This window comes from Lipotes vexillifer, unplaced genomic scaffold (assembly GCF_000442215.2).
Source record: "Lipotes vexillifer unplaced genomic scaffold, Lipotes_vexillifer_v1.1 scaffold975, whole genome shotgun sequence".
NCBI classification, from domain to species: Eukaryota; Metazoa; Chordata; class Mammalia; order Artiodactyla; family Lipotidae; genus Lipotes; species Lipotes vexillifer.
Genome location: NW_006772641.1, coordinates 104,633 through 117,792, shown reverse-complemented (window position 1 = coordinate 117,792; position 13,160 = coordinate 104,633). Strand labels below are relative to the sequence as shown.

At 39.9% G+C, this 13,160-nt stretch overlaps 1 protein-coding gene across 1 annotated transcript in view; it reads right to left on the bottom strand.

Moving 5' to 3' along the window:
• UBAP1L (ubiquitin associated protein 1 like) overlaps positions 1-11,793 on the bottom strand; it is a 22,142-nt gene extending 10,349 nt beyond the window's left edge. The window contains exon 1 of the mRNA XM_007447680.1: positions 11,674-11,793. Within this exon, the coding sequence (XP_007447742.1) occupies positions 11,674-11,793 (120 nt within the window). The remainder of the gene's footprint in view (positions 1-11,673) is intronic.
• Positions 11,794-13,160: the final 1,367 nt, after the last annotated feature.

Genomic DNA, 13,160 nt, shown 5'->3' with positions numbered 1-13,160 from the left:
GAGAGGCCCGCGTACCGAAAAAAAAAAAAAAAAAAAACCCAAGAAAGGTGGCTAATGAGTCTTTTTTTTTTTTAATTATTTTATTTTTTAATTTTTGGCTGTGTTGTGTCCTCATTGCTGCACACAGGCTTTCTCTAGTTGCAGCAAGCAGGGGCTACTCTTCGTTGTGGTGCACAGGCTTCTCATTGCAGTGGCTTCTCTTGTTGCGGAGCATGGGCTCTAGGCATGTAGGCTTCAGTAGTTGTGGCTCGTGGGCTTTAGAGCACAGGCTCAACAGCTGTGGCGCATGGGCTTAGTTGCTCCGCAGCATGTGGGATCTTCCTGCACCAGGGATTGAACCCGTGTCCCCTGCATTGGCAGGCAGGTTCTTATGCACTCCACCACCAGGGAAGCCCTCTCATTCAGATTTGACAGAGAAATCACGAGCAAAAGCTATGAGAATTCAGCACCACCAAACCAGCTTTACAACAAATGCTAAAGGAACTTCTCTAAGTGGGAAACACAAGAGAAGAAAAAGACCCACAAAAACAAACCCAAATCAATTAAGAAAATGGTAATAGGAACATATATATCAATAATCACATTGAATGTAAATGGATTAAATGCTCCAACCAAAAGACACAGACTGGCTGAATGGATACAAAAACAAGACCCTTACATATGCTGTCTACAAGAAACCCACTTCAGACCTAGGGGCACATACAGACTGAAAGTGAGGGGATGGAAAAAGATATTCCATGCAAATGGAAATCAAAAGAAAGCTGGAATACCAATTATCATATCAGATAAAATAGACTTTAAAATAAAGACTGTTGGGGACTTCCCTGGTGGCACACTGGTTAAGGTTCCGCCTGCCAATGCAGGAGACATGGGTTCAAGCCCTGCTCCAGGAAGATCCCACATGCCGCGGAGCAACTAAGCCTGCGCACCACAGCTATGGAGCCAGCGCTCTAGAGCCCGTGAGCCACAACTACTGAGCCTGCGTGCCACAACTACTGAAGCCTGAACGCCTAGAGCCCATGCTCCGCAACAAGAGAAGCCACCGCAATAAGAAGCCTGTGCACCGCAATGAACAGTAGCCCCTGCTCGCCGCAACTAGAGAAAGAACATGCACAGCAATGAAGACCCAACGCAGCCAAAAATAAATAAATAAATACATTTATTTTTTAAAAAGAAAAAAAAATATTCCATGCAAATAGAAATCAGAAGAAAGCTGGAAGAGCAATACTCATATCAGATAAAATAGACTTTAAAATAAAGACTGTTGGGGGCTTCCCTGGTGGCACAGTGGTTAAGAATCCGCCTGCCAAGGCAGGGGACATGGGGTTGAACCCTGGTCCGGGAAGATCCCACATGCTGTGGAGCAACTAAGCCTGTGCACCACAACGATTGAGCCTGCACTTTAGAGCCTGTGAGCCACAACTACTGAGCCCTCATGCCACAACTACTGAAGCCTGTGCACCTAGAGACCGTGCTCCACAACAAGAGAAGCCACCATAATGAAGAGTAGCTCCCACTCACTGTAGTTAGAGAAAGCCCATGCGCACCAATGAAGACCCAATGTAGCCAAAATTGATAAACCATTAGCCAGACTCATCAAGAAAATAAGGGAGAAGACTCAAATCAATAGAACCAGAAATGAAAAAGGAGAAGTAACAACTGACACTGCAGAAATACAAAAAATCATGAGGGATTACTACAAGCAACTCTATGCCAATAAAATGGACAATCTGGAAGAAATGGACAAATTCTTAGAAATGCACAAACTGCCAAGACTGAATCAGGAAGAAATAGAAAATATGAACAGACCAATCACAAACACTGAAATTGAAACTGTGATTAAAAATCTTCCAACAAACAAAAGCCCAGGACCAGATGGCTTCACAGGCGAATTCTATCAAACATTTAGAGAAGAGCTAACACCTATTCTTCTCAAACTCTTCCAAAATATAGCAGAGGGAGGAACACTCCCAAACTCATTCTACGAGGCCACCATCACCTTGATACCAAAACCAGACAAGGATGTCACAAAGAAAGAAAACTACAGGCCAATATCACTGATGAACATAGATGCAAAAATCCTCAACAAAATACTAGCAAACAGAATCCAACAGCACATTAAAAGGATCATACACCATGATCAAGTGGGGTTTATTCCAGGAATGCAAGGATTCTTCAATATACGCAAATCTATCAATGTGATTAACCATATTAACAAATTGAAGGAGAAAAACCATATGATCATCTCAATAGATGCAGAGAAAGCTTTTGACAAAATTCAACACCCATTTATGATAAAAACCCTGCAGAAAGTAGGTGTAGAGGGAACTTTCCTCAATATAATAAAGGCCGTATATGACAAGCCCACAGCCAACATCATCCTCAATGGCGAAAAACTGAAAGCATTTCCACTAAGGTCAGGAACAAGACAAGGTTGCCCACTCTCACCACTCTTATTCAACATAGTTTTGGAAGTTTTAGCCACAGCAATCAGAGAAGAAAAGGAAATAAAAGGAATCCAAATCGGAAAAGAAGAAGTAAAGCTGTCACTGTTTGCAGATGACATGATACTATACATAGAGAATCCTAAAGATGCTACCAGAAAACTACTAGAGCTAATCAATGAATTTGGTAAAGTAGCAGGATACAAAATTAATGCACAGAAATCTCTGGCATTCCTATATACTAAGCTGGGGGTGCTACCTCTATGTCCGACAATTATGGAACCGCTACATAAACCACAGTCCATCTAGAGCACTGAACGCCGTTCCATAATTAGTAAGAAAGTGGGTCAATACACTAAGATGGATAATGTCAAAGACAGCTAAAGGTGGGGGAAAGAGCTAGTGACTGAACACTGTATACATACGACCTTATTTACATTAAAAAATGTGTATACACACACACAAAACACACTTGTAAATACATAAAAAGAAGTCCGAACAGCCACACCAAAAAATGTATTGGTGGCTCCCGCTGGGGAGGAAAGTGTAAGCAAGGCCTGAGATGTCACTTTATATTCTTCAGTCTTAACTGAATTTTTATGAACATCCCATATTTTGGAATAAAAGATGGAAGAACTTTAACTAAAGAGAAAAATAAGAAAGGGTAGGTGTGAAGAAACTGAGGCCCTAGGTCATGTACAGATCAATGGTATAACAGCTATTGTGGTATAACACTTCTCACACAAGAAAATTTCAGCATTGGAGAAGAATGGAGAACCATAAATACCTCTATTTAATGTTAATATTTCTAATGAATTGTCAGAAAAGGATTTCCCCCTCCAACCTATTCTAGCCTCCCACCCAAAAGCTGAGGAAAATACAGGCAACTGCCCTTCACTTAGGCCTAAGATTCGTGTCCACTAAGAGATGCCTCAGTGGTCACCACTAGTACTGAGACCAAAATATGTCCCAACCCACATGGGCCCAAGCTGAGTCTCTTCAGAGGAGATTGATTTCAGAGGTTTCGTCCTTCGAGGCATCTGGTTTCTCCCATGCAGAGCCCTTCTCAACTTGTTTCCTAGTTGAGTGACACTGATCACCTCACCTTCAGGGTTGTTATTTCTCCCAGATTCTCTCTGTATCGTCTGACAAAAGAGATACTGGGTTTAGTCACCCAAGGCTTAAATTCCCAGCAAAGAAGGTCGTCTACAAACATACCTCTTTTACTTCCACAAGACCAGAAAGAGTCAGGGCTGAACACAGCTTAGATGCCGTCTTCACTTTGCTATTGTTAACTGCTAAGAGGAAAACCCCAGTTAATAGCTTTATAGGCCAAAGCAGGAAAAATAATAAAGGCTCTCTCCTATTCAGGTCAGCAGGCATTAAAACAACAATAACCTATTCTGTTCAATATATATATATTTTAGTGATAATATTTTAATTGGACAACTCCTTTTGGTTGTTCAAAGTGCTCTTACTGATGCTCTTAAGTGTCATATAACCGTCTCGGTTCTTTGTGGCTGTCTGGAGGGGTGGGATAGGGAGGGTGGGAGGGAGGGAGACAAAGAGGGAAGAGATATGGGAACATATATATATGTATAACTGACTCACTCTGTTATAAAGCAGAAACTAACACACCATTGTAAAGCAATTATACCCCAATAAAGATGTTAAAAAAAAAAATAACAAATAGATAAAATAAACTTTAAAAATTTATAAAAATAAATAAAGGTTTTTAAAAAATATAAAGACTGTTACAAGAGATAAGGAAGGCACTACATAATGATAAAGGAACCAATCAAAGAAGAAAACATAACAATTATAAATATTTATGCATCCAACATAGGAGCACCTCAATACATAAGGCAAATGCTAACAGCCATAAAAGGAGAAACTGACAGTAACACAATAATAGTGGGGGACTTTTAACACCTCACTTACAATAGACAGATCATCCAGACAGAAAATAAATAAGGGAACACAAGCTTTAAATGACACAGTAGATCAGATAGACTTAATTGATAATTTGAGGACATTCTACCCAAAAGTGGAAGAATACACTTTCTTCTCAAGTGCACACGGAATGTTCTCCAGAATAGATGACATCTTGGGTCACAAATCAAGCCTTGGAAAATTTAAGAAAATTGAAATTGTATCAAGCATCTTTTCTGACAACAACACTATGAGATTAGAAATCAATTACAGGAAAAAAAAAACAGTAAAAAACACAAATACATGCAGGCTAAACAGTGTGCTGCTAAATAACCAAGAGATCACTAAAGAAATCAAAGAAGGAATAAAAATATACCTAGAAACAAATGACAATGAAAACGTGATGATCCAAAACCTATGGGATGCAGCAAATACAGTTCTAAGAGGGAAGCTCCCAGCAATTCAAGCTCACCTCAAGAAACAAGAAAAATCTCAAATAAATATTCTAAACTTACACCTAAAGCAACTAGAAAAAGAAGAACAAAGAAAACCCAAAGTTAGCAGAAGGAAAGAACTCATAAAGATCAGAGCAGAGATAAATGAAATAGAAACGAAGAAAACAATAGCTAAGATCAATAAAACTAAAAGTTGGTTCTTTGAGAAGATAAACAAAATTAATAAACCTTTAGCCAGACTCATCAAGAAGAAGAGGGAGAAGACTCAAATCAATAAAATTAGAAATGAAAAAGGAGAGATTACAACTGATACCACAGAAATACAAAAGATCCTAGGAGACTACTACAAGCAACTCTATGCCAATAAAATGGACAACCTGGAAGAAATGGACAAACCCTTGGAAAAGTACAACCTTCCAAGATTGAACCAGGAAGAATTAGAAAATATAAACAGACCAATCACAGGTAATCAAATTGAAACTATAATTAAAAATCTTCCAACAAACAAAAGTCCAGGACCAGATGGCTCCACAGGCAAATTCTATCAAACATTTAGAGAAAAGTTTAGAGAAAAGTTAACACCTATCCTCAATCTCTTCCAAAAAACTGTGGAGGGAGGAACACTCCCAAACTCATTCTACGAGGCCACCATCACCCTGATACCAAAACCAGACAAAGATCACAAAAGAAGAAAATTATAGACCAATATCACTGATGAACATAGATGCAGAAATCCTCAACAAAATACTAGCAAACAGAATCCAACAACACATTAAAAGGATCATACACCATGATCAAGTGGGATTTATCCCAGGGATGCAAGGATTCTTCAATATACGCAAATCAATCAATGTGATACACCATATTAACAAACTGAAGAATAAAAACCGTATGATCATCTCAATAGATGCAGAAAAAGCTTTTGCCAAAATTCAACACCCATTTATGATAAAAACTCTCCAGAAAGTGGGCATAGAGGGAACCTACCTCAACATAATAAAGGCCATATATGACAAACCCACAGTAAACATCATTCTCAATGGTGAAAAACTGAAAGCATTTCCTCTAAGATCAGAAACAAGACAAGGATGTCCACTCTCGCCACTATTATTCAACATAGTATTGGAAGTCCTAGCCATGGCAATCAGAGAAGAAAAAGAAATAAAAGGAATACAAATTGAAAAGAAGAAGTAAAACTGTCAGTGTTTGCCGATGACATGATACTATACATAGAAAATCCTAAAGATGCCACCAAAAAACTACTAAAACTAATCAATGAATTTGGTAAGGTTGCAGGATACAAAATTAATGCACAGAAATCTCTGGCATTCCTATACACTAACGATGGAAGAGAAATTAAGGAAACACCCCCATTTACCATTGCAACAAAAAGAATAAAATACCTAGGAATAAACCTACCTAAGGAGACAAAAAACCTGTACTCAGAAAACTATAAAACACTGATAAAAGAAATCAAAGATAACGTAAACAAATGGAGAGACATACCATACTCCTGGATTGGAAGAAGCAGTATTGTGAAGATGACTATAGTACCCAAAGCAATCTACAGGTTCAATGCAATCCCTGTCAAATTACCAATGGCATTTTTCACAGAACAAGAAATTTTACAATTAGTATGGAAACACAAAAGACCCCGAATAGCCAAAGCAATCTTAAGAAAGAAAAACGGAGCTGAAAGAATCAGGCTCCCTGACTTCACACTATACTACAAAGCTATAGTAATCAAGACAGTATGGTACTGGCACAAAAACAGAAATATAGATCAATGGAACAGGACAGAAAGCTCAGAGATAACCCATGCACATATGGTCGCCTTATCTTTGATAAAGGAGGCAAGAATATACAATGGAGAAAAGACAGTAATAAGTGGTGCTGGGAAAACTGGACAGCTACATGTAAAAGAATGAAATTAGAACACTCCCTAACACCATACACAAATATAAACTCAAAATGGATTAAAGACCTAAATGTAAGGCCAGACACTGTCAAATTCTTAGAGGAAAACATAGGCAGAACATTCTGTGACATAAATCACAGCAAGATCCTTTTTGACCCCCCTCCTAGAGACATGGAAATAAAAACAAAAATAAACAAATGGGACCTAATGAAACTTCAAAGCTGTTGCACAGCAAAGGAAACCATAAACAAGATGAAAAGACAACCCTCAGGATGGGAGAAAGTATTTGCAAATGAAGCAACTGACAAAGGATTAATCTCTAAAATATACAAATAGCTCATGCAGCTCAATATTGAAAAAACAAACAACCCAATCCAAAAATGGGTGGAAGACCTAAATAGGCATTTCTCCAAAGAAGACATACAGATGGCCAACAAATACATGAAAAGATGCTCAACATCACTAATCATTAGAGAAATGCAAATCAAAACCACAATGAGGTATCACCTCACACCAGTCAGAATGGCCATCATCAAAAAATCTACAAACAATAAATGCTGGAGAGGTGTGGAGAAAAGGGAACCCTTCTGCACTGTTGGTGGGAATGTAAACTGATACAGCCACTATGGAGAACAGTATGGTGGTTCCTTAAAAAAACTAAAAATAGAACTACCATATGACCCAGCAATCCCACTACTGGGCATATACCCTGAGAAAACCATAATTCAAAAAGAGTCATGTACCACGATGTTCACTGCAGCACTATTTACAATAGCCAGGACATTGAAGCAACCTAAATGTCCATCTACAGATGAATGGATAAAGAAGATGTGGCACATATATACACTGGAATATTACTCTGCCATAAAAAGGAACGAAATTGAGTTATTTGTAGTGAGGTGGATGGACCTAGAATCTGTCATACAGAGTGAAGTAAGTCAGAAAGAGAAAAACAAATACTGTATACTAACACGTATATATGGAATTTTAAAAAGCGGTACTGATGAACCCAGTGGCAGGACAGGAATAAAGACACAGATGTATAGAACGGACTTGAGGGCACAGGGGGAGAAGGGGAAGCTGGGATGAAGTGAGAGAGTAGCATGGATATATACACTGCCAAATGTAAAATGGATGACTAGTGGGAAGCTGCTCCATAGCACAAGGAGATCAACTTGATGCTTTGTGATGACCTAGAGGGATGGGATAGGGAGGGTGGGAGGGAGACTCAAGAGGGAGGGGATATGGGGATATATGTATACATATAGCTGATTCACTTTGTTGTACAGCAGAAACTAACACAACATTGTAAAGCATTTATAGTCCAGTAAAGATGTGAAAAAAAAATACCAGCACTTGTGATTTGTGGAAGCTAAGCAAAATGATTCTAAATTTCAATATGAAAAACAAACCAATAAGAATAGCCAGAAAAACTCTGGGGACAAAAAGAGAAATAAGGGGGACTGGCCCTACCAGCTGTTAATATATATTATAAAACCTCAATAATTAAAGCTAAGGCACTGGCACAGACAGACTAAAGGTACGGAACAGAAAGTCTAGAAATAGAAATTAACATCTACGGGACTTAGTAAATAATAAGGTGGCATCTCAAGCAATGGGAAGAAGATGGTGTTAGTCAAAAATGGTGTTAGTCAGCTGAAAGGAAATAAAGTTGGATCCATCCTCACATCATACACGAGGATGAATTCCAAAAGGATCGAAGATTCAATTGTACGAAATGAAACCATACAAGTACTAGGAGAAAACAGGAGAGAAATCCTTTATAACCTCAAGTGGGAAAACATTTCTCTGAATTGAAATTGAGAAGCCACGAAAGTACACAGACGCACATGTGAAAATCTGCATGGCAAATATACCCCATAAGCAAGGTCAAAGGCAAATGACAACTGGAAGGAAAACAGCTCTGATAACACAGACTAACATAGGAGTGCCTAGAAATAGATAAGAAAAAGACCAACAGCCCAACAGGGAAATGGACAAAAGATATGGACAGTCCACAGAAAAGGAAATACAGATGGCTCTTAAACACATAAAAAGCTGCTCAACCTCACTAAGGATAAGAGAAAGGCAAAATAAAACTACACTGAGGTACCATTTGCCTATCCCTGGGCAAAGATCCAACATCTTGTGACTCTCTCTTGGGGAGTGGAGCTGAGGTATAGGCCCCTTGTAGAGCGCTGGTTGGATGTAAATCAATATAACCCTTATGGAGGGCAATACGGCAATACACTTCAATTCAAAAGGACATCTGCATAGTCTTTCCCTGCAGCATTGTTTGTAATGGCAAAAGACTGGGAAGAACCTAAGTGTCCATCAAGAGGGGATTCATTCAATAAAGTACGATGTATTCATTTAACGCAATACAGTGAAAAACAAAGTGAAGAAGCTTTCTATGTATTGATATGGAAGGTCTTAAAATATATTAAGTGAAAAAAATCAAGAAGAACAGTGTATATAAAATGCTACCCTTGGTGTAAAAAAGGAGGAAATAGCTGTATTTGCTTGTATATACACACATAAGAATCTCCAGAAGAATACATTTTAAAAAATGAGTAACAGAGGTCACCAGTAGAGGTGGGGACAGGACAGATGGGAAGGTGTCAGTGGAAGGCTTTTCACTCTTTCAGGGTAAGCAAACTGTCTGGGAGCCAAACTGACCTCCAACCTTGTTTTTATAAATAAAGTGTTATTGCAACACAGCCATACCCATCCACTACTTTCTGTAATGTCTATGGCCCTTTCTCCCTACAACAGCAGAGTTAAGTAATTGCCAGTTTTTACTATCTGGTCCTTTACAGAAAATGTTTGTTGACCCTTGTGCTATACCTATATATACCTATATATACATGTATATATATGTATTTCATTTCAAACTGTATGAATATATTTTCTTTCTAAAAATTTTAATTGACAAAAGGGAAATTAACTCTGATTAAAGGGATGATGAAACTATGATGAAACAACAAAACACAGACTTGTTGAGGATCCTTGGGAAGGCAGTAGGGTACAGGGAGTGGACATGGGCTTTGGGGTCTGATCACATTGGAGTTCTGGCTGTGTCATTTACAAGCCACATGACCCTGTTGGTCACCTGGGTGGAAACTTTGGTTTCCTGTGCCATGGGGAAGGAACACCCACCCGCTAACCAGGTCATAAAAATGAGAGAGAAGAGTGAACGTATAAAGAGCACCTAGCATGGGTCTGGTGCATAGCAGGTGCTCAATAAATGGTAGCTATTTCTTCTGTATTTCTCTTAGGCCACTACAGGTTCATCTGATAATCTAACTACTAGCTATAACATTGTTGTTATGGGAAAATGTGTTTCAAGTTCCAAACACTGGGAATACAGCCCAGTACATTTGGAAGACTGACCAGGAGAGGCTGTAAATCATACTTGGAGTCTCTATTTGATTATTTGCCACAGCAGTAAAAGAAATGGAGGCTCAGGAAGGGAAACAGGCAGAAGGGAGTACAGATGCCCACCCTGAGAACAGAAGGCAAAGCCAGGGCCAGCACATGGGCTAGGACACTAGACATAGACTTGGCAGAAAGGTACACATTTCTGCTTCGAGAAGTAACCTTCAGAATAGCTTCTTCCCAGCTTGCCTTGAGTCCAGCAGAGAGGAAAAAGTTGTGATAGTCTACCTCCCCTGGAGTTTAGTAAAGCAAGTTTCTCTTCCCAAAAATACAGGCCCTACTGCCAGAGGGCCCACAGCACAGGCTGCCTGGGGAGAGCAAGAGCTCCTGCCCCACAGAGCATGGGCCACTGGACACTGTGCTCTGGGCTTTACAAAGCTTATTTCTGTTCTGGGTCCTAAGGAGCTTAAATACAACTCCAGGGTCTGCAGATAAGTCTCCTGCTCCTGTCCCCAGAGGCCACTCATGTCTCTCTACCTGACCCTCCCCAGGCCTCTCCTTCCTGGACTATGCTCTCTGCACCTCACTTCCCACAACCTTTTTTTTTGCCCTCGAACATTATCTGTCTGATGGTTCTCATGTTCCAATCCTTCTCTTAGCTATCAGGACCTGGGTTTTAGTTCCGCCACTGCCACTATCTTTGGACAAATCATTTCCCTTCTCTGAGCCTCAGGTCCTCATATGCAAAGTTAGTGAGAGCTGAACTAGATCCTCAAACTTTCCTACAAAGTTAGCCCACAGACAGCGCTGACTGAGCACAGAAGAGCCCAAGGACTCAGTCCCAAGAGACCCAACACCAACTCCACAGTTCTCTGCAAGCCTTTTCTTTCATTTTTTAAAAATTCATGTGAATTTTGCCTTCTACCCCATGATACATCTGTGTTATAATATAAATGCAATAGGTTTCCTCCTAAATCTTCAAGTAAATTTGACTCACTTGAAGTTAAATAATCATGTTTCTCCTGAGGGTATGTGATACCACCATATATACTGGGTGCATATCCCAGTGTGTGAGCTGTGGGGCAAGGGGTGCCTCAAGGGTACCCCCAGGGTAGATGTGCTTTGGGTCTGTGGAATAGTAATCCCTTCTGATGTGTCCCATGTAACTGTCTGCATTTTAATGGCGGATTCTGGAGATAGTATCTTAGCCCAACTAAGTGATTCTAATGGTGGAATTTTAGAATTGGCAGCAGGCTGATAGAGAACAGAGGAATTGGAGCATCCTTGCTATGACTCTCAGTCACTCTATATAGGCAACCTTCCAGTTATTCTAAACTTAAAATAAGACCCACTAAATAGCCCCCAACACCAGGACACTAGCCTTCTTCATGAAATATCTTTTCCTCTTGGGTTATATCCGAACTTCCTAGAATATACCAGAACAGGACTGGCTGCCAGTTAAAATCAAGGAACAAGGGACCTAATGAGGCTCAGCATCAGACCCAGAGACCCAGGGATGAGAAGACAGACAGACAGATATACTTACCATAGAACCCAGCAGAAGCTCCCTGAAGTCTGGGACACTGAGCTCTGGCCCAGGGAGGGGCTCTGTGCCTATCACAAAGCCCTTGGGCACCTTGAAGGGGACACCATCCAGGGCATTCATTCTGTCACAGGAAGATGGTGGAGATGGCTGAGCAGGGCTGGGGCAGGCCTCCTGCTGACAGGGAGAGAGCGAATTCCTGAGGACCAGGCTCAGGTCTCAAATAGCTCACTGCTCTCCTATGTGGTGACTTAGCCGAGCCCCACAGAGCCAGGAAGGGAAAGGCCTGTGCTGCCTAAGGGAGGAAATGAATAAAACAAGAGCATTCAAACCGACAGCAACTGGCTATTTCATGTTTAAGTTTTGCTCTCTAGACCACTGTTTCCCAAAACACAGTTTGCAACACTAGTTCTAAAGCATTTCATCAAGTTTTCACCCAAATGGTTAAGAAAGAAATATCAAACTACACAAACTCTTCCAGAAAAGAAGGAATACATCCTAACTTGTTTTGATTTCAGCATCACCTTAATACCAAACCTGGGGGCTTCCCTGGTGGCGCAGTGGTTAAGAATCCGCTTGCCAATGCAGGGGACACGGGTTCAAGCCCTGGTCCAGGAATACCCCACATGCTGTGGAGCAATTAAGCCCACGCACAACTACTGAGCCCGCGAGCCACAACTACTGAGCCCGCCCGCCTAGAGTCCATGCTCCGCAACAAGAGAAGCCACCGCAATGAGAAGCACGCACCCCACAGGGAAGAGTAGCTCCCGCTCGCCGCAACTAGAGAAAGCCCGTGTGCAACAATGAAGACCCAACGCAGCCCAAAAATAATTAATTAATTAATTTTTTTTTTTTAATGTAAAAAAAAAATACCAAACCTGACAAGAAGATTAGAGGCTGGTATTTCATGAAAATAAATGCAAAAATCTTATCAAAAATAATTATGGATAGAAAAATACAATACTGCCAGGTTGAGTTTATTTCAGGAATGAGAGACTGGATTAACATTCCAAAATTAATCAATGGGAATAAAGATAAATATCAATAGAATAAAAATGAAAAAGTGTATAATTAGCTATCTCCATAGATGCAGAAAAAGCACTTGATAAAATCAATATCCACTCATGATTTTAAGAAACAATAAACAAACCATTTTTAGCAACTTAAGAATAGAAGAGAATTTCCTTAACCTAACAAAGAAAATCTCTAAAACATTTAAAGCAAACATCCCACTTAATGGTGAAATATTAAAAGATACCCCCAAGATTGGAAACGAGACAAAGATGTCCCCATCATCTCTTCTGTTCAACACTGCACTGGAGGTACTAGCCTGTGCAAAAAGAGAGGGAAAAATAAAACAAAAGTATAAGGATTGGAAAGAAACAAACCCACCATTATTTCTAGATGACATATTTATATGTAGAAAATCCAAAAGAATAGTAAGGTAATTTAGCAAGTCTTTGGATACAAGGTCAATATACAAAAATCAA